The 22,084-nt window shown below is 39.4% G+C and overlaps 1 protein-coding gene across 5 annotated transcripts in view; it reads left to right on the top strand.

Moving 5' to 3' along the window:
- Positions 1–22,084, top strand: part of LOC133519849 (protocadherin-like wing polarity protein stan) — a 219,077-nt gene that overhangs the window by 175,196 nt on the left and 21,797 nt on the right. For all 5 annotated transcript variants that reach the window (XM_061853985.1, XM_061853982.1, XM_061853983.1 and 2 more), the window contains exons 6-30: positions 1,678–1,879; positions 3,273–3,413; positions 3,974–4,188; positions 4,680–4,805; positions 6,960–7,126; positions 7,603–7,745; positions 10,402–10,569; positions 10,858–11,045; positions 11,367–11,604; positions 11,894–12,098; positions 12,518–12,670; positions 12,886–13,106; positions 13,364–13,535; positions 14,614–14,909; positions 16,521–16,653; positions 17,093–17,292; positions 17,991–18,155; positions 18,506–18,680; positions 19,242–19,367; positions 19,653–19,893; positions 20,131–20,353; positions 20,656–20,798; positions 21,010–21,144; positions 21,269–21,423; positions 21,547–21,713. In XM_061853985.1, coding sequence (XP_061709969.1) covers positions 1,678–1,879; positions 3,273–3,413; positions 3,974–4,188; positions 4,680–4,805; positions 6,960–7,126; positions 7,603–7,745; positions 10,402–10,569; positions 10,858–11,045; positions 11,367–11,604; positions 11,894–12,098; positions 12,518–12,670; positions 12,886–13,106; positions 13,364–13,535; positions 14,614–14,909; positions 16,521–16,653; positions 17,093–17,292; positions 17,991–18,155; positions 18,506–18,680; positions 19,242–19,367; positions 19,653–19,893; positions 20,131–20,353; positions 20,656–20,798; positions 21,010–21,144; positions 21,269–21,423; positions 21,547–21,713 — 4,498 coding nt within the window. The remainder of the gene's footprint in view (positions 1–1,677; positions 1,880–3,272; positions 3,414–3,973; positions 4,189–4,679; positions 4,806–6,959; positions 7,127–7,602; positions 7,746–10,401; positions 10,570–10,857; positions 11,046–11,366; positions 11,605–11,893; positions 12,099–12,517; positions 12,671–12,885; positions 13,107–13,363; positions 13,536–14,613; positions 14,910–16,520; positions 16,654–17,092; positions 17,293–17,990; positions 18,156–18,505; positions 18,681–19,241; positions 19,368–19,652; positions 19,894–20,130; positions 20,354–20,655; positions 20,799–21,009; positions 21,145–21,268; positions 21,424–21,546; positions 21,714–22,084) is intronic.

The raw sequence follows: 22,084 nt of genomic DNA, 5'->3' as shown, positions 1-22,084 counted from the left end.
GTAAGGATACGAATGGTACCATTTGTTTTCTGTTTTTAAAAGACAAAAAAACTTGTTCTTTTTTTATACTTTGGAGCCTTGTATTTTTTTATAAACTCAATATAAATTTTTAAATTCCACTTTTTTATAATGGATGGTTCATTTTCTATTCATTTAAATAAATTTTGTTATAATATTCAACATGTGTCAAGTACCCAATTACGGTTTTTTTACAATAATCGACACCTGAAATTTACTTGAACCCAGTGTATGAGTATAGCACACATGTTTTAAAACTTAGCAGTCCGTATTGTTACAATGTAGAGAGGTAACATTTCATTGTACAGTCAGCGTCAAATACTTCGTAGCAGTCAAAGTAGCCAAATAGTTCGGTACACCATATATTTAGTATGGTGTACCGAACTATTTGGCCATTTTGACTGCTACGAAGTATTTGACGCTGACTGTACCATACCTTCGTCAAATATTAAGTTGTTTCGGTTCTTTAACTGTGTGTTTTACATTTGTCGGCAATTATTTAAACAAGGTGTTCAAATAGAAAGAACGCGATGTTTTAAGTTCCAGTCTTTCCACTTCGAATACATGAAGTACAAACGTGAAATATTACATCGCCATGTCGGATCGAGGCTCACACTTTAAGCCACCATGTGTTGTTTATTTTAACAGGATCGGTGTTAAAGTTGATTATAGCATTAGTTAAAATTACAAAAGACACATATAGGTGATTTTAGTTTTTATACTTAGAACTACACTATACGCGCGAACTATCTAGGTACTTTCCCATACAAGACGGCACAACCTGTTATTGATTTATTAATGCCATACTGTTACCTTGTATATCATCATCTTCCTCGCGTTGTCCCGGTATTTTGCCACGGCTGATGGGAGCCTGGGGTCAGCTTCACAACTAATCCCAAGAATTGGCATAGGCACTAGTGTTAGTAGTGTTTACGAAAGCTACTGCCATCTGACCTTCCAACTCAGAGGGCAAGTTAGGCCTTCCTTTCCTCGCGATGTTTTCCTTCGCCGAAAAGCGACTGGTAAATATCAAATGATATTTCGTGCATAAGTCCCGAAAAACTCATATGTAAGTGATACACTTACTCGTGTAATTTATCACTATATTAGTCTAACTGAATAAGAAGTTAATATTCAGAGCCTGACAAATGCAATATTAGGTGTTTAATTAATTGTTTCAGGCGTGCGGAATTCCGTTTAAGTCATTAGATAATTAACAGTAGGAATAACTAAGGAACAATTACATCGTCATTAATATTATTATTATTGTAATACTTCAGGTGTTTCCACTGTTGGTGTGGTAGGTTAATTGGCGTTGTCGGGCATGAAAAGTCTTCGAATAATGGGGAAGGTCGGAGAAAGAAAGATTGTACCTATAATGACGTTCTTCTACAATCTAGCTGGATAGGTACTATAGGTAGTCCTTAACTACTTATGTACGTAAACCATATAAAGTCAGAAGGATATTCTTAGACCAAAACCTTCTCAATAACGTTATAGTTCCCAACATTTTTCGGCAATAGGTGGGTTATCATTTCATTTTAATAGGTAGACTCTTATTCTCGCAAAAATAAATATAGTCATCTATTTATTTCGCTTTTTCTACGGACCATCATTGTCCCATTGTCAGATAATGAAGTTTTATTTTAATTCCTCCAGGGACCCAGAAAACAGTCCAGTGACATACTCCATGTCGAGTCTGCTGGACTCGCGGTCAGCGGGCATGTTCACGGTGGACGCGCGCTCGGGAGTCATCACTACGCAGGCCAAGTTGGACAGGGAGCGGCTGGACGTGCACTACTTTAGGGTCGTGGCACAGGATGACACGTTCCCGCCGAGGAGTGGCACTACAACGCTACAGGTAACTACTCCATGTCGAGCCTACTGGACAGTGGCTGTTCACCGTGGACGCGCGCTCGAGGGTCATCACAACGCAGGTGAAACTGGATAGAGAGCGGATGGATATGCATTACTTCAGGGTCGTAGCGCAGGATGACACGTTCCCGCCGAGGAGTAGTACATAATACTACTATGTTCCATGTAAGATGAAGAGCAGGTGAAAATTTCAACTACATTTTATGTCTTTCATGAAATACTGCCCGCTGATAGGCAGAAATCGCTAAAAGTCGCTTTTCGTTGTGTAAGGGCATTCTTTATAATTTAAAATAATAATTTATTATGTTCGCGTCAATTAAAATACATATTTAGTAGTTTCAACTGTATTACGGTTCACGAGGCTCAGACAGCGGAGGCTTAGTAATAATTGATATGATTTTTTATTTCGATATAAATTTGTTATTATTTTTTGTGATTATTTATGGGCATGTAGTCTGAGATAATTTTTTTGAATTGAATATATTTTATATCCACAGAGTTATACGGCTATTGGTAAAGTAATATAATTCGCAGAAGACAGGTGTTTAAATCTTGTTAATTAATTAGTGACGCGCGATTATGCGAAGACTCGAGTGTTTACAAGCTACGTATAGGTTACTAGAAGCCAGTACCTTCCGTAAATATAATAAATATGCACTCCTGCCTGCTGATAGGTAATTATCTATCCTCGCGCTTAGGTAAAAACTTAAATCTTTACGAGACCCTTTCTAAATTCTATAAACTCTGATAAAACATATGACTTGTATTCAATTTGATAGCCAATATTACCATTCTCGTTTGCATCGTAAATGTTAAGCGGGCATAGAGATTCTGAGGATTACAGCCGAACTAGATGGCGTTGCAAAGCGCCATCTGTTTTTTATAACTGAATTATAGACAACTAGATTCACCGTGTAATGATAAATTGCTAATGAACGCTATCAGATTCGAGGTACGGACTCTCGCAAGACTTATACCCCTCCTAACTGATATTAATAACTCTTTACTTTTTGAGATTCATTAAGTATTATTTGTTAATTTTATAGGTAATAAGATAAGATCCTACATCTGCAAAACAGCTTTTTCAAAATACACCAGTTTTAATAAATTCCCTTTTTGAAGCTCGTCCTCTATTAGACTTTAACTTTTAATAAAGAAAAAATTTCACTATCAAAGAACGACAAAATGGCAGGATGACGATATTAAAATGTTACTCGCCCCGTCTTTTTCGTTACACTTTCCGCTTCGTTTCATTTTCCCTCGGCTATTTTGTTCACTAAGGTCAATTTTTATATACGTGATACTTTTGTAACCTTTTTCGTTTTGTTATTCGTACCTACCTACTATAGTAATATACTAAGGTGCCTAATTGTTGCTAGATCAACGTTCTCGATTGCAACGACCACGCGCCAGTGTTCGAGATGCAGCAGTACGAGGCCTCAGTCCGAGAGGGCGCTAGTCCTGGCACCACCGTGCTCACGCTGAAGGCGGCCGACCAGGACATTGGGAAGAATGCCGAGGTAAGTAAACACTGTAGTGAGGGACAGCATCAACGCTAGTGTTGGAGTTGCAGCAGTACGATGCCTCAGTTCGAGAGGGCGCTAGTCCCGGCACAACCGCAAACAATAAATAATTTGTAATTGTATTTGTACCGTGCTCACGCTGAAGGCGGCCGACCAGGACATTGGGAAGAATGCCGAGGTAAGTAAACACTGTAGTGAAGGTCAGCATCAACGCTAGTGTTGGAGATGCAGCAGTACGAGACCTCAGTCCGAGAGGACGCTAGTCCCGGCACCACCGTCCTCAAGCCGAAGGCGGCCGACCAGGACATTGGGAAGAATGCCGAGATAAGCAGATATAAAAATGACATTTATATGAATTAAAACATGTGATTTAGGATTATATATTTTGTACCTATTACTAACAGTTTACCGTATAACTGAATAACAATCCAAGTTTGTGCTCCAGAAAATATCTACAAGTTTTTTGTGTTACAAATAACATGGAAACCATTAAAACAATGTGCTCTGGACGTTTCACCTTCACAAACTTTTTTTGTAATCTCTCTAAATTGTTCTAGGTTGAATACTCGATAGAGTCCGTGACAGCCGATCAGTTGGACGACTCGAACGATTCCATCGACAGCGAACGTTCAGAAGAGGTTTTCAGGGTGGACGGTCGCAGCGGGGCACTTCTTACTAGGGCCCCATTGGATAGGGAAAAGGTGGCGCGCTACACGGTTATAGTGAGGGCCACAGACCAGGCCAGTCCTGTGTCTGATAGGCTGTCTAGCACGTAAGTACCTGTTATTTAAGGCTCGTGCAACCGATAGGAAGGCTAGAATGATTTAATTTGTTATGTTTGTAAAGGATACCTACAAGACGCGGGTTTTATACTGTCTTAATTTACTTAATGTTGTATCGTACCGAATGACATCACGATAACCATCCATCCAAATTCACTTAATTGACTATAATTGCGATTTTATGTATAGCGATATTGATAAACCGCGTTACCAATTAGAATTAAATTATTTAGTAGAGTCCCTTCATATTGTACCTAATAATGCTAATCATTATATTTCTAAACAGGTAAAGCTTTGTAACATCCGAAACCATACTATGACAGCCTACCGCCTCTATCCACACCATATGGCAATGAGTAAAAAGTCGCTTCTTTATATCGGATTTCATACGTCTTCCTTCTTAGTGCAGCCAAGTCGCGCAGCTTCCGTTGATACAGTCAAAATTGACCGTTATATACGAACATTAAGTGTTTATTTCCAGTGCGACAGTGCACGTGAACATCCTGGACGACAACGACAACTATCCACAGTTCAGCGAGAAGACTTACACCGTCACCGTGGATGAGGACATCAATGTTAGCGACAACCCTGTTATCGCGAGGATCAAGTGAGTATAACTATTTTTTATTAGGATATCTTTGTTTTGGTAAGGATGCATTACTACTTGGTAGTACTATGTTTTATTTCTAGAATGCGAGAGGTTGCTTACACTTGTACCTACACCTAAGCTTCAGAGGGCTTTCTTCCAATCTTTTCCCGAGCTGTAGGTATAGAACCGACCACCCCGTAATTTGATACAGCATATACCCAGCGTATATGTGTGATGCGATGTGTTTTTGTCAAACATTTTGTTGCGTTCGTCAAGGTTTGAGCAGCGGTGTGGGCGTACTTAATACATATAACGAACCTACCACGTATAAAAAAATATACATAACGTACCTTGAGACTGGGATTAACTTTATTAGAATCCCCTTCGTCCTCGATAATGTTAAATTGTCAGTGAGGTAAGGTAACTCTTTTCCACACACACACAGCACACAGGCGAGGGGAGAAGACGAGGACTGATGATGATGAAGATGAGGCCTTGGCAAAATGACGGCTAAACTCTTTAAGTAAAAATATTATCCAGAAAATAAATAAAATAAGTATCTATATATTTCCCATGAAGGAAACGAAACGATACACTGTTAGCCGTGTTGATTATATAGGTGTGCTACCTATATAATCAACACTCCCACTGTGGCACACGCTACGCTAATCATTTCAAAAAAGTATCCACATGGCTCTCGTTTACCTTTATTTTACACATTATAACTCCATACTACTTATTCAATAAAGTTTAATAAACGTAAAATTAATAAGCTTAATTTGATTTTATTGCCCCATAAAGTTTCACATTGAAGCTAAACGGCGATGATTTAATATAATCTAGGCTTTTAAGTAGCTTAATTTGGCTGACGGGACGGGATACTAAAATACATGAATCATGATCATACTCGTGATCGTCATAAAGTCATAATAGAATTACTGGTTTATGAGGTACAGTCAAAGAATTAATTTTGTGACAATTGTGACCCATTTCGTACCTTGTCACAGTGACAATAGTATGAGGTCTCTAGCGAGTTTCATGTTGTTTGTCACTGTGACAAGGTACGAAATGGTACTGAAATTAAATTCCTTGACCGTACCTACTCAGAAAGAGCTCAATTGAACTGAAGTTTATTACGTTTATCCCCTATTCACGTAATTTAATTACAGTTAAAGCTTCGAACTATGACTAAAATAACAAATCAAAACTCAAAGCTAGTATTTTCATGTAGTCTTATTTTCATGCCTAGCGAGTCATTTTACCCGCCCGTGGCATGCAGAGCTATTTCAAGTTTGTGCTTGTAAATGGAAAACTATTTAATACTGAGTATCAAAACTATTTGGTATAGTAAACAATTATAACTTCACACTATATTTAATTATAACGCTTTTGTTTCAGTACGTAGTTAGACCGCCCACCGAGCGACGCGCAATTTAGTTTCATGCCTGTAAATTGTTATTTACTCGTACGTGGGTTTTGTTTTATTTGTGGCACCCAGTATCCCAGTATGATTAGAATCTATGAGAGGTGCATTTGCTGTATATTTATGTTGTAAATAAAATTCATGTTCATGTAAGCATTACACTACTATATTTTGTAAATGATTGAATGTTACCTTTACTCATTTAGATTCAGATTCGTTTAAAAAATAAAAGGATTTTGAATAAATACGGGACTAATTTCGTAAACTTTACGTTCGTGGTCACAGGCAGACTGGCGAGAAATTGTATCAACCAAGATGTTAATGTAAGTTTACGCGATTCAGTCCCGTATTCGTTTTAAATTATGTTATGAGTGAATATCGTGTTGTTTAAAATAATATAAATTGATTTTGTACGAAATAAACTTACTTTGTTTTGGGAAAGCAAAAATGATCCGAGTACTACAGACGTACATAAACCAAAATCAATCAGCTAGTTTTGAACCGGAAGAATTAAATATACCTAATGTAAACCCGCGTTCGCAATGCCCAGCGTAGGTAATACCTACTCACTCAAAACCTCTGTAAAGGAAAACAGGATACATGCAGCTAGTCTGCCTATAAATGTAAATTAAGGCCCAAACTTAACTTTAATTATCATACTCCAAATACATTCCAAAATAGTATTTTCAGTACACTACTAATGAATGTTTCTTAACCATTCTCGCGCTTACATCCTGAGTATTTTTCAGAGCAACTGACGCGGACGCGGGCACAAACGCTGCGATTCGCTACGCCATCATCGGAGGCAACACGCAGATGCAGTTCTCCATCGACAGTCTGAGCGGGGACGTGTCGCTTGTGAAACCTTTAGACTACGAGCAGCTGAGGAACTACCGTCTTGTCATCAGGGCTCAAGGTACGAGAACTTTAGTAATGATTAACCTTTCATTTGTGTGTGGTGGTCAAAAATTATGGTATAATAATTATTACCTATTCGAAAATAGTTCAATAAGATCAATAAAAATTCGATCAGGATCCTTATCATTATCATACACAGACAAGACCAGTCGGAGGCAACACACATACAGTTTACGATCGTGAGGATATGTCTGGTATAAAAGCAGCTAGGAAACTACCGTCTGATCATCAGGATTGTTGTAACCTGACTTTTGTTATAATAAGCGAGCAAGCAATGTTCTGTCCTCCAGAGTTAGGCATGTTACTGGAAAACCGCAAGTCATGCCATCGCGTAAATTAAGTTTCTGAGTGTTAGCACTTTGGTGATGCTCATGCTGTGTCCCCGGCGTGATCCGAGTACGTATGCAGACAGGTGCTATATTGGCATACATTCAACACTTATAAAAGTATACTAATGTTCTTAATATATTTTAGATGGCGGCAGCCCCTCCCGTTCAAACACAACGCAGCTGCTCGTGAACGTGAAGGACGTAAACGACAACTCGCCGCGATTCTATACGTCGCTCTTCCAGGAATCCGTCAGCGAGAACGTTCCTTCAGGCTACAGCATCGTTAGGGTACGTCGTACCGGTCTAACTTTAGTAGTTTGGGTAGCTTACGCGGTTCTCTTACTGATGCAGGATCCACATGCCGCTCCGGTGTGTGAGCGAGACACTGCTATGCCCACAGTTTAAGACAAATTCGCGATTCGTCTAGTCGTTTGCATCCTATGTCATAAAATAATAAGCATGATGCTTTAAACGGCACAACTCCATACATTATTATGCTGTAGCTATGGTTGTTAAAACTTAGGTATGACTATTTAGTTGCCGATCCCACTATGACATTGTGTACGCGTAGACGCTAAATGAGATTGACAATCAAATCGGCAATTGGATGGTCCCGTCTGGACGAACCTTTAGAATTTATACATCTTATGAATAATAAATAAATAATAGAGATACTAGATACAATTTCATCAATAATATTTGGCATCAAATATTTATCCCCAGAAAATATAAATAATTTCTTACGATAAGGAGAAAATAGGAAAACACGTTACACATGGATATTGTGCATATATACCTTAAAAAGGTTATAATTATCGTATTTTTCCTCAATAAGGTTGTTTCCATCTACAAATCTTAGGGCAGAATTGTATCCCAATAAATTCTATTGGATTATAAGAACATGTTAAACTACTTTTAGGGGACCTGTAATGACCATATTTTTGAAATATTGAATTTAAAATATCTTTTGGCACACGTCACGTGACCAAACTCGAAACGTCATTGAAGATTCTGATGACGTCACAACTCTCGGATTGACACTGTTGACAGGTAGGCGATAAATGACAAATGTCTGTTGACAGTTCGTATGGTCTACGTGTGTATGTAGTTATGTGTCAAACCGTAAACTGTGACGTCACACAATTTTCAAAGAGCGTTTTGGGCGCGAAAGCATCTGTCATAATATATTTTGTTAATTTAACATATTTAAAGCCGTTTTTAGTATAAAAGTTGAATTTTAGGGCCACTTTTAGTTAATATAGAACGTAATACAAGCGTTTCAAAAAATTGGAAACAACCCTATTACTATTGATGATACAGGAAAATATCGCGTAAATAAGGAAACCACCAATAACAAACGGATGTTACGTAAGCATTTGCTAAAACAAGAGCTCGAATAATATCCATCATTATTATATTTATAGTATGTATTCTATAAATATGTGGTAGTTTATTGTTATTATTTATTTATGTAGTTTATAAGTATGTGTTGCTTTATTTTATTCATTCAATATATTTTTTTTTCTGCACCAATTCTAGGTATCTCTGTTTGGCTCTATGGTTGACTGGTAGAGAATGCCATTTGGCATTAAGTCCGCCATTTGTACATTGTTGTATATATTTTGTGCAATAAAGTTTAAATAAGTAAATAAATAAACAAACATATTTATATGTATAGCGATGAAGGTCAACGATGTGAATGATACACTGCTGCTGATGGTTACACTATTTATTCTGCTAAGCTTATGCTAGAAGACACACACAATAGAAACTACATAATACTTAATTACTTAGTTTAATACACTCTTTTTAATCACAACATCTCAGTTTCTCTCTAATCTCCCTATCGCAAAGAGTATGAAATCTACATAGTCTCATTGTCGCCAACGACAACTCAATTTTATTCCTCTACAAGAGTTGTGATTGGATTACCAGCCAGTCTGATCACAAAAAAATTCTGAACGTCCGTGACGACTTTTTTCATCTGTTTTATTCAATATCGCTAATTATAGTTGGCCCGGTACCATCTCATTTCAAACATATTTAGATAAGAGAATCATATTGTCTTTGCTAGTACCTACAAGCACCCAAAAGGAAGGGATGTGTGTGTATAGTTTTCTTGGTTCTTACTGAGTTGTGTTTTGCTAGACTTTGATTTACCCCTAAAAACTTAATCTAATCACTAAGACATTATTAGTACCGAGATTAGTGTATATTTCCAGTCCCTAAACTGGGTGGCAAGAAGATTATTTTTCACTAAAAACATGTAATTTTTACCACGGTTTGCTAGGATGAAAAATTAATGCTTCTACTTAAACTAAATAATAACAAATAAGCATCGATTACATTTTTGTATTAGGTAGCCATTATATAAAAGTTACAAAAACGAAAGTAAGTTAATTAAACCCAAACCTCTTTGCCAAACGATTTGCACGTTAGAAACTTAGAACTGGAAGTCACGATTAATGGGTGTCATTTGCAACGCGAATTTCATCAAAAAGCGCTGGAATCAAATAGCGGGAAGTTAATATTACAATTCGAAATGAAAAATCTTTGAAAAGTGTTTGAAGTTAGTGGCTTCATGTAGTTGCGAGGGCTGTGATGAATATCATATTTTTTTGTATAAGATCTGAAACATACCTACTTAGTATTAATCGAAAATATTTATTTATTCCCCTTTCTTTAAACCGTTGTACTTCATTAAGTACTATGGTATCATATAATAAAAAAAATGGAATAAAGGTATAGATAATGACATAAAAAGCGAAGCATACAAGCCGTTTGAAACTTCATTTCCTTACACCGGGTGCGTACAACATATATGATACCTATTCAAATATGTTTAGATTCATAGTAGTTGTGTTCAAATTTGTAGTAAGTACGAACGCGTAGTCGTTGTAATGGCATCTTCGGAAAATATATTTGATAATGATAATAATTCCAGGTTCAAGCATATGATGCAGATGAAGGCGTGAACTCAGAGTTGACGTACACTTTAATCGACAAAGAATTCGGCCGCGCTGAGATACCTATCACCATAGACCCCCGCTCTGGCTGGGTGTACACCAACGGACTATTGGACAGGGAGGTGCAATCCAAATATCAGCTGCAAGTAAGTAACACGTGTACCCATTGTTCCGTATTTTTTATAATCCACCAAAGTATATAATCTAAAACAGATATTTAGGTTGAGGAAATGTGGAAAGAAATAATGCTGAATTATTTATTATAGCCGTGATCAATTCATTCGTTTTAGGTACGTTCAAGTAACATGTGTCAAAAGTCAAAATATAACTATGAAAGCTTTGGCCTAAATTATTATTAAACGAATAAATCAATAAATGTATTATATAGATTGCACAATATGAACTATTGAGTGAAAATTCATACTTGTTCTTAGGTAACGGCAACCGACGGCGGCACTCCTTCACGCTCTGCTACCGCTTCAGTGGTAGTGGTAGTCCAGGATGTAAACGATAACGACCCAGTGTTCTCACCTGCACAGTACGATGTACAGCTAGCAGAAGACGAGCCTCCAGGAACGCCAGTCGTGACTGTCACCGCCACGGACGCTGACGAGGATAACAGGTAAAGTTGACCTAAGTTGAAAATGATCTTTATGTGTTCGCGACATCTTTCTAGCTCCAAAATACTTCGCTCTCCAAAGATCGTCCCACAGAATACTTGCAATTTTGCCTATGCTCGCATTTGTTTATCAACAGCGACTTATTCTCGGCACCCGTCCAATTATTTTCACGTAAGAATTTATTTCAAATCAATAATTTTGACTGTATCGTAATTACCTGCAGCAAGTTACTGTTAATACGACGTGTAAAAATTATCCATTTCATTCTAGCACTATTGAACAATAACAATAATATTGTAGATTATAATTTTACTTATTCATAGGCTACACTACGAAATCACCGGCGGCAACACTCGCGGCCGCTTCGCCATAACCTCTCAGAACGGGCGTGGCCTCATCACCGTAGCTCAACCGTTGGACTTCAAGCAAGAGCGGAGATACGTCCTCACAGTGACTGCCACTGACAACGGCGGCAGATCCGACACTGCCATGGTCCATATCAACATTACTGATGCTAATAACTACGCGCCTGTGTTTGAAAATGCACCGTATACCGCCTCGGTATGTACCAATGCCTTGATTTTTTTTCTCCAAAACCGCACAGAACGATCAAGGCTTCATCGTCGTATAACCCACCAGGAGCCGACATAGACGTTACGAGACTACAACAGTAACGCTTACAAATACGCGCTTGTGTTTTTTTTTCTGGAAATTTTCGTAGCTCTAACGTTGTGCAACATATTGGTATATGATTTCCTTTTCGTGGCTGGGTTAAACTGTTCACCGTCTATTAGAGATCGGAATTCAAGACCCGTCAAATTTATTTTTCTTCTTACATTTTCCTACACAGGTATTCGAAGACGCTCCAATCGGCACCACAGTGCTGGTGGTGTCGGCGACCGACAGCGACGTGGGCGTGAACGCACAGGTGTCGTACAGCCTGAGCTCCGAGATCTCCAACGAGGCCGTGACGCATCACGAGCAGGAGTTCGTCATCAACTCGCAGACTGGCGCCATCACCACTAACAAGTTACTGGACAGGGAGACTATGAGCGGTTAGTGCCATAAGAAATACAAGGGTTTTTTTGTAAGACACACGAATCGGTATCACGATAGGTAAACCGCAGCTTTTAGCTACCCGAAAATTAACATTTAAACAGACCAAGACATTTACCTATTCATAATTCTTGGAAATACGAAATTCCGTAAACTGTTTATTTTGAGTGATTTTACAGTGGCACAATTTTTTTCTGAATAATTGTTCGCCTCTTCGTTAGTACATGAGTTGGATGCAGTGCGTCAGATGTACAAGTACAAGCCAACATTTCAAAAATATATTTATACTTACGACCTTGTCAGTGTCTTAGATTCGTGTGAAAATATATTTTTGGAACATTGGCTTGAAAAGATGTTTGTGAAGTGGATTGTACAACAAACTTTTTAGCAATTTCCTAACTTTTTACTTTGGTTTCAGGATACCTTCTTACAGTAACAGCGCGTGACGGAGGAGTCCCGTCCCTGTCGGACACGACGGATGTAGAAATATCCGTCGTGGACGTGAACGACAACGAGCCCGTGTTCAAGCAACAACTGTACACTGCCAGTATCATGGAAGACGCTTTAGTTGGTACGTTTGCCTTTATACAGTTTCGTAATAACAATTCAAATTTTCTAAACTTTGAATTGGGGATTGTGGATATGAGTTGTCGTCGCAGCTAGACGCTGAGCAAGCAAGTACGGCGCCGCGATTAAACGCGTTGCCGTATGTCACCCTGGTTTTCTATATTGCAAATTATTTGTAAGACGAAAAAGAATTAAAACACTTTTTTATTATTATTTCAGGAACTTCAGTAACCCAAGTAGCGGCAACAGATGCCGACGTTGGCTTGAACGGGCGCGTGCATTACGAATTGGACCCTAAAGACAGGGAGGAAGGCTCATTTGTGGTCGACCCGGCCTCGGGGGTCATCCGCACGAACAAAGCTCTGGACAGGGAGTCGGTGGCTACGTACGATCTGAAGGCCCTGGCAATCGATGGGGGCACACCGCCACAAAGTTCAACGGTATTTAATGATAACAACACTTTTTGTTGATAATTATTTCGTTGTAATATGGTGGGAAACCATTGAATAGATGCATGATAATATAAACCAAAGAGTGCCTCTTCAAGGTACATACTGGCGGTACCGTACGCTTCGGTACGACCAAGAGATATTTCATGCATTTTAACCGTCCAAGCATTACATGGCATGCTTACCAAACTGGCGCTGTATATTATAATATTCGGTCTTTTTACATAATTATGTCTGTTTTCATACAGGTAATCGTACACATAAAAGTGGAGGACATAAACGACTCGCCACCCGTATTCGAGAGCGACTGTCTCACTTTTTACATAGCTGAGAATAGCCCTATCGGAACTACGGTGGGCGAAATATACGCGCGCGATCCTGACGAAGGACCTAATGCTGTGGTGCATTATTCCATAAAAGGTAACAAAAGAATATTACTTTTTTTTATTTTTTTATATCTCTACATATATTGAAACTTTATCCGTTTTATGCACCGTCCCAAAAAGCAATTTGTATGTATCCTTCGCTACACGCGAGGTTGAGTCCCACCTCAACGTGACATAATTTTGCTATCTTGTTTTCTCGTTATCTTATAAAAGTGTTGTTACCTTGTGTTCTTATAATACATCTTTTCGTTACCGTCACTGTAGAATATTATTTTATGCAACAGTTGTATAAGAAGGGTCAAAAAAGGCGAGTGGCGTGAGTTACAATGTGAGCCGGAGCCGAAGGCGTAGGCGAACATTGTAAAGGAATACGCCACGAGAATTTTTTGACCTACTTATACAACGTTGCATACAATATTTTTCCTACGAGTCAACAAAAATAAATCTTAATTTAGGTAAACAAATTCCAGCAAAAGTATATAGCCAAGACGCGCGAGCATACCTTGTTCCGCGGCCGGCCGGTCAGCGACACCTTCTCGTAACTCATGAGGCCCTGGTACTTGCTACTTGCTCAATTAATTTTTTGGACAGTTTTTTCTCAATTTTGGCCACCGTAGCCTACGGAGACTAACAAGCAACGCTAAGCGGTCTTCGTAGTCTATGGGTGTTGCTATATTACGGGTGTCACATGCGTGTTTCTGACTTATGAAGTAATTATTTTTACTATGCAACCAAATGAATATTTTGTAAGTTAGCAGCAATGCACTTAGTTTAAAACTGTATTCGTTTTGGTTTTGTTAGGTTGGTAGCCATTAATCGCAGTAACGTTATAGCTTATAAAAGCACAAGAGCTTTTATGAGGAATAGACAATATAGACTTTTCTTGAAATCTTTTATGTATGTTCTTATATTCGTGTTAATGAATGCATAAATGACAGATAACAGTAGAGGAGTAGGAAAAATAAAGACGCCTATAGGACAAACTTGACACTATCTACTTACTTATGAAATACTTACTCCTAGGAGTAAAATTTTGCCAACCATGTTTGAGCCGATAGCGCAATGGAGTGAAGTGAGGTTAATTGGAAGTCTTCAATAACTTATATTTTCAGGCGGCGACGATTCTAGCAGCTTCTCCCTTGAAACCCGCCAAGGCTCAGACAAAGCGGAACTAGTCACGATGGTGGACCTGGACTACGAGAGCCCGCGCAAGAAATACGAGCTCGTCATCCGAGCCGCCAGCCCGCCGTTGTGGAACGACGTCAGAGTGGAGATACTAGTCACAGATGTGAATGATAATGCGCCTGTTATGAAGGATTTCCAGATAATTTTCAATAACTATAAGGATTGTTTTCCTGTGGGACCGTTTGGCAGGGTGCCGGCTTATGATGCAGATGTTACTGACAAGGTAAGAAATAATCGTTTGTACTCACATTTGTCAAAGAAATAAGCGAAATGAAACCCTAATTATTTAATTCCTTACGTCATGTTTAATTAGTGGTTCTTAATTTTGTAGAAATTATGTAGGTACCTACATTTGTTGTCACCTAGCTCTTAACTGTATTTAATTTTTGGTGTATTTTTAACTATATATGTTGCACAATAATAGTACATTGTAGGAGAGGCCGGAAAACCGCTCAAAGATGGACGAGTGAGTTTGAGGGCTGACACGTTAGTGGAGGCCCTCAAATAATACGAGTCCATCTTTAGCGTCTCCGGTCGAGGCATTACATAGTGCTTTTCACGACTACTGCGAGGAAATAAGAAAACATTTGCATAGCTTTAAATAAAGTGCTTTAATAGAAATTAATATTTATATTGGCGTGGCATAAGGACAATTGTTGAAAGAAAGCGATGTATGTTTGCCAGGAAATTTTTTATTTTCTTCACTAGAAGAACTCATTTTTATAGCGTAGATACGTGTTTCTTGTATTTTTTAGTCAAACACAATTTACACTATCCGATTCAGAAAGTATTTTCCGATCCCGCCTTTTTTACTTTTTTTTTTCACTTTTAAGAGGCGTTTTTCTGTTGTTTGCTTCTAAACAACTCTAAACTTAGAAGCGTTTTTGCTAAAAAACAACAAACAGCTACAAAAAAGTAAAAGCCTGAAGCGTGAACTGAATGGTTTTGACGTTTCTTTTTTTAACAAGTAATTGGCCCTATAAATAACCTAATTTTATTTTTGAAGGAAAAAGTTGCGCCATAATAGTACATTACGATACAAGTGCGAAAAATAGGAAATTCGAAACGAGTGGCGATAAATTAAAACACGACCGAAGGGAGTGTTTTAAATCGACACGACCAACGTTCTACAGTACATATGGCCCTTTAAATGTTCGACACAGTAACGTAATATGCTACTTCTCGCACTAGTGCTATAAAGTAGCCCCATATGTACTGTAAAAAGACTTTTTACCATCACCAATGACAGATGATGATAATAATTAAATAATAAGCTTTCCAGCTTGGTTATAGACCATCTATTGCCACATTTCCGAACATGGCGTGAAATAGATATTTACGATACAAGTGCAGAAAATAGGAAATTCGCAGCGAGTGGTGATAAATTAAAACACGACCGAAGGGAGTGTTTTAAATCATCACGAGTTGCGAATTACCTATTCGCACGTGTATCGTACAGTCAAGTGTAAAAATATGGGTGTGCACATCTTACTCAAAAATATGTCCCATAGCATCTTATTCCAGTGTAATAAGAGCGTAGTACCATATTTATGAGACGATTCTTTCGATACATATTTTTGCACTTGACTGTACAACGTTTTACAGTACATATGGCTCTTTAAAGTTTCGATATGTGCACGGAAAGTGCTCATTCCCTCACGCGTGTTGGAAAGTAGCACCATATGTACTGTAAAGGATATTTACCTACTTACTTTTACTACATTGTGTTTATTTGTACAACCAAAGATTATGCATTGTATCATATCAGGTCACATTCCAACAGATCTAATGCCACCACACCATAAGTAACAAAATATTAAACTTTTTGCTGCAGCTACAATACCGGATATTATCTGGTAACAACGCAAACCTGGTGTTGTTGAACGAAACCACTGGCTCGATGACGCTCTCACCTCAACTCAACACCAATGTGCCCAAACTGGCTACTATGGAAATATCTGTTACGGGTAAGTTCAGTCATTAGCCTGGCATTTATTTCTATGTACCTACATTAAATATTTACTAGAAATAGGTTGCCATACTTTTCAAAAGGCATAACAGGCGAAGGGGACATTAATTTCATGAATGAAAATTCTGTCTAAAAATCTCGTGGCAGAGTACTTCTTGTCATCACGCAAACTTCTAAGAAACAAAACATTTTATCTATGAACGAACGAAATGCACACTATGTGATGATCATGTCTTTTTAATTGAGCTCATTTTCATATACCATTGATATTTACTATTTGTGTTTATTCTTAATTATAATAAACAGTGTATGGTTTTTAATGTTTTAATCGAAAGCATGGCGGAGTCGGTAGGATCTATAACATGATCGTAATAGACTTTATTATAGGTTTATAGAAAATAAACAATTGAATACCAATTTTTTACTTATTTTGTCAGACGGCGTAAACGAAATAAAAGCAATGATGCAACTCTCCGTCCGTCTGATCACGGAAGAGATGCTATTCAACTCGATTACGATCCGTCTCAACGACATGACGGCCGAGCGTTTCCTGTCACCACTGCTGGGCTTCTTCGTAGACGGTTTGGCGGCCATCATACCCTGCCCTAAGGAGAACATCTACGTGTTTAGTATACAAGTAAGAGAATATCAATAGTAGGTTTGTAAGTGGATCTTAATCTGACAAATGCGTCGCGAGCGTGTCATTACGCACTGCACGTGCGCTGTACATCGTACTAGTACAAAATACTGTACGCGAGAAGTTAGAAAGCCCTTTGATATAGATGATGAGGACTAAAGTTGTAGCTAGTATATGATGTAGGTAGCTGAAGTATATGATGCTACATGGACCTATAAATTACACAGTAATTAGGTAGTGAACAAGCGTTAACGTTTAAGAGGAAACATTAGTTGTTTTTTTTTCACACAGTTGTTCTCGACATTTTCCTGTCTGCATTTTGGCTCTAGATGTTTTTTTTTTTTATATGAGTTCAATATTACCATAACCTGTATGTACCTTTTCCTTTTTTGAGACACAGATAATTTCTTTCTCATTCCATTTCCAAAATTTTGTTACGGTTGTTTCGAGGAGGAAAATGTCGAGAACGCAAACTGGATCTGAGATTTGGCAATCAAGGCATTTCTTCACTATTATTTTTCCTGAAATACCAAGGTACACAACAACAACAATTGGGTAACAAGTCCCAATAAAAGTCACATGCTTCGCATTCAGGAAAGACACGAAAACAGTAGTAAATGTTATATAGGTGTAAAGATTTAGAAAAACGTTTTAAGTTAAATACTGCCCCTTGTGTAAAACTTTGTTCCATTTCGCAGGATGACACGGACGTGCACGGCAATATCCTGAACGTGTCGTTCTCGGCGCGGCGGCCGCACGCCGAGGTGTCTGTGGACGGGCGCAGTCCGCACTACTCGCCCACGCACCTGCGCGAGCGCGTCTACCTGCACCGCGCCACGCTCGCTAGGCTCGCCACTGTACAAGTAAGTTATCTTTTAAAACCGACTTACCATACATATAATCGTAATGAATATCTTAGGAGTGTTGAATAATCTAAACAGTTAATTAGGTTGAAATTTAGCAATAACCTGGAAACATTAAAAAAATACACATATAGAGATACTGATGTCAGAATTGAACTCATTTTTGACTTTTGCATTACGTTAATTCAATTGGTCTCATGTGGACATTTGATCTTCACGAGGAGTAGGATCAATTCAATTCAGACCATTACCAAAAAATAGCCTATTGTTATTTGGTACGGTTTACTCGAGAGAAAATTCGAAAATACCACAAATTGGCCTTTACTTAAATAATTTTAAATATTATGTAGGTCTTGCCATTCGACGACAACGTGTGCGTCCACGAGCCGTGCCTGAACTACGAGGAGTGCCTGACGGTGCTCAAGTTCGGCAACGCGTCCGGCTTCATCGCCAGCGACTCGGTGCTGTTCCGGCCCATCTACCCCGTCACCACGTTCACGTGCCAGTGCCCGCAAGGATTCACAGGTAACTCTCAACCCAGAATACTCAAGTCAAGAGATCAGGCTACACTGGATGCGTATGCAGTACGTCTCCACCTGCACACGCCCTGCTCGAGTTTGTAGGAACTGCAGGCACGTGTGCACTGGCCTTAAATAATCACGAAGAGCGAGGCACGCAATATCATAATTTGTGGTACTGCTGAGCCGGTTAATTTTGGTCTACGGATTGCGACATCAGATAAGGTGCTCTATGTTTCGCGTCCCATTACTCTGACTGACGATGGGATTAGAATGTATGCAGAAGACCAGCACCAGCTGCGATCGCGCCACTACGTGCACTTCAGTACTTTTTACTTTAAATTGCGCATGCTGGAGCCGCTGGTTTCTTGCCGAACCAGCGGCCGCGGAGCTTTGGTGCTTTTGGAGCAACCTGCTGAATACCACGCCTCGGTTTCTAATGCCTGATTACTGAGTTAAATATTAGAACAATGTAATAATCACAGTACATGACTGGGATCCTCATTCTAAGCAACTTTTATAAAGAAGCATAAGCTGTGAAGCATAAACTAAAACACATTTGTTATAGGATCGCGAGAACATTACATGTGCGATACGGAAGTGGACCTGTGCTACTCATCACCGTGTACCAACAACGGAACATGCATTCGTCGCGAGGGTGGATATACTTGCGTTTGCGCTGCCGGTTTCACTGGTAAGCTATTCTATAATATTTTTTATTAGTTTGGGTTATACAAACTATATAAACTTTTAAAATGAGCTGGAATATTTTGTTATATATTTATTTATTAGTTTTGGTTCTTGGCTATAACTATGGACCTCCACTGGTCAAGTACTTTTCGTACCTTAACCACTTGAAGCTTAAACTTGAAATGTTATCTAAGAGACAACGCCATGTCAATAAGATTAAGACAATTACCACTCACGGTTATAGTAGGTCGTTAAAAGACCAAATATTATGTTCTCCAACATTCCATAGGCGTGAACTGCGAGACAATCCTAACCAAAGCGTCCTGCGACCTAAACGGCGACGGCACCGTCTGCCGCGGCGGCTCCCAATGTGTACCCAAGCGAGAAGGCGGCATCCTGTGCCAAGGCTGCACCATCGACGGAGCTTACACCACGGCCATGTGTGAACTGAGGGCTCGGAGCTTCCCACAGTCTTCGTTCTTGACCTTCCCTGGGCTGAAGCGGCGGCATCGAGTACATTTAAAACTGAAGTAAGTAACCACGTTTATCACAAGATAAAACGTTTTTTATTTTACTTTTTAATTCCCAGAACAAATATGATTTATCTTAAATTTATGTTAGCCTCCTGGGGCCTGGTAACGTCATCAAAATTAGGCAAATTTTGACCTTAGTACTGTATGTATAGAGTCCAAACTCTATGCAATAAAAATATACCTGAAACGGGGCCTCAGGAGGTTAAACGATCATTAACACGTCAATTTCTTCAGATTCGCAACACAAGGCACATCCGGGTTGCTCCTTTACAACGGCCGATACAACGAGCGACACGACTTCATCGCCCTCGAGCTTATCAATAGCGGCGCAGGTCGCGCTGGCGGGGCGGGTGTACGGTTCACGTTCGCTCTCGGCGGAGGGAAGGCGGAGGTGACCGTGGCCGGGGAGGTGGCCGACGGCACGTGGCACACTATCGAAGTGGACTACTTCAACAGGGTGAGTGCAGTGAGCGACATTGTGTCAATAGCGGCGCGGATCGCCTGGCGGGGCGGGTGTACTGTACACTACTCGTTCGCTCTCGGCGGAGGGAAAGCGGAGGTGACCGTGGCCGGGAAGGTGGCTGAGCAAGACAATTCAGGCCACATCATAAACATGCCGAGAGATAGGTACTAATTTAAGGGGCAAATTCAAAACCCGGCAACCATTTTTCATTTCAGAGTCCAATATTAGAAGTCAACCCGAGAGCAATTCAGGCCTCTGTCAGTATATCACTTAATAACTTATACTATTTTCCACAGACGGCAACTCTAATTTTGGATGACTGCGATAAGGACTTATCCCTCGCCGGAGCAGCAGACTTCGACATCAAATACGCATGTGCAAACCTGACCACCAAAATACTACCTCCACGCTGCGACATACCTACGGAGACTTGTCATAGGTATAATGATTACAGACATCTCATCCTAAATAATTTCTCCTGCATATTAATTTATTTCTCACCTTATATACTAACTTATATACTAATAAGTACACTTTTTTCTTACCTGAGACCTACTTATAAATAGTTATAATATGACGGTTTGTTATTTGTAACTTTAAATTAGTTCATACGCAAATAAAATTAATACTAATGTATTTTTCTTGTCTAGATTCCTGGATTTAACTGGGCCGCTCCAAGTTGGCGGGCTACCGAACATTCCCAGCAGTTTCCAAGTCAAGAACAAGGACTTCGTTGGATGCATTTCCGATTTCCACATCGATCATCGATTTATTGACCTTAACAGGTAAAGACACGTTAACACACACTCAACGCTCCACGCTCAACCATACAGTCGTTCAACAACGATATAGCGAAGACAATCCAAAAAAAACTTTTCTGATGTTTCTAATGTTTTGCCGATGTTACAGTTTCGTAGCAGACAACGGCACCATCGCGGGCTGCTCACAAAAACGGTCCCACTGCGACAACGGGCCGTGTCACAACGACGGCGTGTGCCGTGACCTCTGGGACACGTTCCTCTGCGAGTGCACCGAGGGCCACACAGGCAAAGACTGCTCCGAGAGTAAGCAGAAACGTAGCTTTCCTCTTCTTGGCCTTAGAGATGCTTTTCCATACATTCAGAAGACCTGATATTTAGGTACCCTTTTTTAGACAGACAAAAGTTTGAATATATATTTTTCTACAGCAACGGCACCACCATGGCGTTTCAGCGGCGACGGCATGCTGTCATTCAACCCGCTGCTGCGGCCGATACAGCTGCCGTGGCTCAACGCGCTGTCGCTACGAACAAGGCAGCAGGACGCCTTCCTTATGTCCATACAAGTGGGACAGAACAGCTCGGTGTTTCTTAGTGTGCGTTCACTCTCATTTTTGTTCAGAGTGATATCTCATAAAACAGCTGACTAATCTTTGAACCCATTTTGGCGATTTTCTGTTTTATTTTTCATTGGTTGACTGGTAGATAATGCCTTGAGGATTTAAATCATCTGCACGTAGTATATTGTGAAATAAGTAGTTTAAATATTTCTTTTAATAAATCTACACTAAATATACAGAATTGCAACATAATAGCAATCGATTTTTTATTCTCAGTTTCTTCTAAAGAAAAACGTATGTAAAAACTGAACCACCTCTTTGATTATTCCGTAATTCGGATTCATTGGCCTTCTGTTAAAAATCTAGGTAAAGCCCAAGTGGTCTGGTAGGTATACGAGATCTCATAA

Source organism: Cydia pomonella, chromosome 7 (assembly GCF_033807575.1).
Source record: "Cydia pomonella isolate Wapato2018A chromosome 7, ilCydPomo1, whole genome shotgun sequence".
Classification (NCBI taxonomy): Eukaryota; Metazoa; Arthropoda; class Insecta; order Lepidoptera; family Tortricidae; genus Cydia; species Cydia pomonella.
The sequence above is the reverse complement of the archived record's forward strand: the minus strand, read 5'-3'. Positions and strand labels throughout refer to the sequence as shown.